Source organism: Cibotium barometz, chromosome 39, assembly GCF_041138505.1.
Source record: "Cibotium barometz isolate CiBa-2024 chromosome 39, ASM4113850v1, whole genome shotgun sequence".
NCBI classification, from domain to species: Eukaryota; Viridiplantae; Streptophyta; class Polypodiopsida; order Cyatheales; family Cibotiaceae; genus Cibotium; species Cibotium barometz.
Window position 1 is genome coordinate 12,261,693 of NC_141084.1, and position 3,577 is coordinate 12,265,269.

General features: G+C 46.5%; 1 protein-coding gene across 1 annotated transcript; it reads left to right on the top strand.

Annotated features, from left to right (window-relative positions):
* The first annotated feature begins 268 nt into the window (after positions 1-268).
* LOC147615734 (U-box domain-containing protein 8-like) lies at positions 269-3,170 on the top strand. Its single transcript, XM_086778314.1, has 2 exons — positions 269-2,927; positions 3,039-3,170. Exon 1 carries the CDS (start codon positions 649-651, stop codon positions 1,831-1,833), a length of 1,185 nt encoding a protein of 394 aa, XP_086634440.1. The 5' UTR covers positions 269-648; the 3' UTR covers positions 1,834-2,927; positions 3,039-3,170.
* The last annotated feature ends 407 nt before the right edge of the window (positions 3,171-3,577 follow it).

A 3,577-nucleotide genomic window follows, 5' to 3' on the forward strand; every position in this document is an offset into this window, starting at 1 on the left:
ATCTTATGCTAGATAATGTGGAGATTGATTGAGATTCTAGCGATGAAAACCACAAGTGAAAGTTTGATTATTTTATTAAAGGACGTTAGTTCAAATTTTATGTTGTTAATATAATGTTGGGTGGAAGCATTTGTGCAGCTCATTTGAGGGTACTCTTGTGGATGGTGCTCGCACGTAGGCCTAAAGCTTACTTTAGAATGGAGTGGCCCTCTTAACTTTGATTAGGAACGTGTTAAGGAAGCTTCCTTTACACTAATCTATGGTGAGGAATAGTCAAAAACGTAACGGGAGAGATGAGAGTACGCAAATGACGCAATATTATTGCTGCCACTGTGTACGAGAGGGAATGGGCCACTGATGAGCACGTGCAGTCATAGTCACACGGCCGGTTGAGAGAAGAGAGGGGGAGAGAGAGAGAGAGAGACAGACAGAGGTGTTCAAGAGCAGACATTGCAAGCTGGGTCTGTGAGTAGGGGACGGTATCTGTGTGTGTGTGTGTGTGTGTGAGAGAGAGAGAGAGAGAGAGAGAGAGAGAGAGGGTTTTGAGGGAGGGTATCTTGTGTGTCTGTGTGTGTGTGTGTGTGAGAGAGAGAGAGAGAGAGAGAGAGGGCTTTTCTCTCACCAAGAAATTTGCCTGTTTCCTTGGCTATGGCTGCCCCTCCTGAAGATTTCCGATGCCCCATCTCACTCGAGCTTATGAGCGATCCCGTCATCCTGGCCACCGGACAAACCTACGACCGCCCCTCTATACAGCGATGGCTGGACGCCGGACACAGAACCTGCCCTAAAACCAAGCAGGTCCTGTACGACACCAAGCTTATCCCCAACTACGCCCTCAGAAGCCTCATCTGTCAATGGGCGAACGCCAATGCGATTGATCTGAAGCCGCCCGCAGGACCCCAAGTTTCCGCCCACATACCCAGCTATGGCTTAGCTGAACGAGAGGGCCTTGTCCGCCTGAAAGCCCTCGTGGAAGGTCTGGTCAAAAGCCTGTCCAGTTCGATCTTGCAGACCCGCCGCGAGGCCATCAAGAAGATCCGACACTTAGCAAAAGAAGGTAAGGAAGGCCGCACTTGCATAGTGGAAGCAGGCGGCATTGCCCCCATTTTGTCTTTGTTATCATGTGGAGATCATCATGTGGAGGAGGGGGGATTGGATGCCCTGTGGGAGCTCAGCATGGATGATGAGAACAAAGTGGGTCTAGTTGCAGAAGGTGCTGTTGATGCAATTGTCCAGGCCTTGAAAACAGGCTCTATGGATAGCAGAATTAAGGCTGCAACCATCCTCACCAGCGTAGCTCTGGTTGATGTTAATAAGGCCACCATTGGCAGCCGGCCTGATGCCATTCCTGCTCTTGTGAAGCTTCTTGCAGAGGGCAATTTGAAAGGGAAAAAGGAGTCAATGAGTGCTCTATGTGGACTGTGTGTGTATCACGAAAACAAAGCTCGTGCAGTGTCCGCAGGTGTAGTCCCCCTTTTACTGGCCCTCCTTATTGAAGGTGGCAGCGAGCCAGTCGAACACGCCCTTACTGTCCTTGATTTTCTTTCAACTTCAGTGGAGGGCAGGCTTGCCATTATCAGAGAACCAGCATTGCCGACCTTGATGAGATTGCTTAGCTCAGGGACTGCAAGAAGCAAGGAACATGCTGCTGCTGTCTTGTGGTCCCTCTGCTCAAATAGCAAAAAGTATACTTTGCAGGCTTTCAATGCAGGAGCTTTGGATATATGCTTGAATCTCATGCAGGTGGGCACTGTCAGAGCTAAGAGAAAGGCGACATTTTTGGTGAAGGCTTTTCAAGAATGTGGAGATGGTAGCAAGAATTTCTTAATATGAAAGTAAAGAACTTCACCACATAAAGCCTTTCCAATCTCTTCAGTTCTCACCCCTCTGCCTATCTGTCCATATCAAGAAGGATTATACCTCCTGAATCATGTATCTTTATCTGTATGGAGAAACTCATACTCTTGTTTCTCATCAACTGGTGGAAGTTTGATTTAAAGACTGGGCAGCGGGTCAGTTCTGCCACCGCCTGTCACATTCCAAACAGTTTTTAGGGTCTTCTGCCTGTGCCTGTAAAATTTCTGAAATCGTGTGAAAGATATGCAAGTTTCTCTAGCTTTATAGATCCATTGATTCTCTCTTAAGCAACACCTTTTTTCCTCTGAAGCCTTCCTGTCATAGTGAGGAAATTTGATCAAAGACTTACTGGCTTATATATCATGTGCTGAAGGTGGAAGCTCTTGGAATGCCAAAGCATGAATGTTTCATTTGCTGTACTATGTTGGCAAATGTTTTTCATGTTTTGTAGGACGGGACATGCTATGGTTTACTCCCATTTCTTGCTTTGGCTGCTGGTGGGCTGCTTTCAATAGTCTAGCTTTTGATCCAGGCATAGTCATTGCCCATCACTGCATAGTTTCCCTATCCATTCAGCTCCAATTCCAGCCCACTGACCCATGTTATTCCACACTGCCCAGTTCTGTGCTGCACTCCTTGTATGTGTCTGTGCCATATGGGCCACTCACTGGGTTCACATCCAGGTCCCATGCTGTGATGCATGAAAAGGGGAAGGAGGGGTGATTGCGCTCAGTAGGAGAGTAGTGCTGTCCAGGCATCCGCCCTCATGTGTCTCTTGTACTCCAACTTGGACGTGCCAGATGCAATTTAGTGGATGTGAATGTCGGCTGGTGGGCCTTCCAAAACAGGTGGCTGAGGATGGTGTTAAGTAGGTCAGGAGGAATCACTTCTTTTTTGCTTGAAAAGGATCCCATTGTGTCAGCGTCAGGCTTTGTCTGCTGGATGCATCTGAAGCCACCCTAAGACCTTGGTTTGGTTTGCTGACAACAGACTTTTAACAATTTTGTACTCGCTAAAATGTGTGTTGAATGGTGTATGTGGCAGCTATGCGATGCTGACCTTGCTTGAAGGTTAGCATCTTTCTAAAGTACACTTTACTTGAGGAAGTTTGTGCGTGTCAAGATTTTGTTCTTGCTTTTTCTTTCTTTGCATGCCGATGATATGCGGGGGTTAATGTACAGTTGATGGAGGAGCGGGAGAACCTGAGATTTTGCAGAGAGTTGTAGAACAAGGGGCTAAACTTGCAGGAGGTCCTGAACTTTCCATTGTTATTTCTTTCTGCGGTATTAGTGGACATGCAGATTTTTATTGAAGTCTTTGTTGTCCAGCTGGTTTATATTGATTCTTCCCCAAACCACTGAAATTCTGCTGTTGTGTGTGTGTTTTCTGTGTTACCAGCCTTCATCATGGCTGAGTCTGCTCTTGAACTCCAAAGAAGTGATAGAAACTTAGTTTGAGGGTTTGTCTATGAAGATTTGTCTATAAATACTTTCTTTCTTTTCCAATGTGTTCCATGGGCTGTCTTCAAGCACCTTGGGAATGTCCTAGTCTCTAGAGAGCTGTCGCCAGACAAGAACAAGTGTCTGCCTCCCTTTCCACAAGATGTGGATAGATACACATCATTAAAAGTATCTACATTCAAATGCAATGAGACGGAGTGGTAAGGTGCAAGACTGTGTGGCTCAAAAGGTGGGTTTGATTCTTGTCTGGCCCCACACAT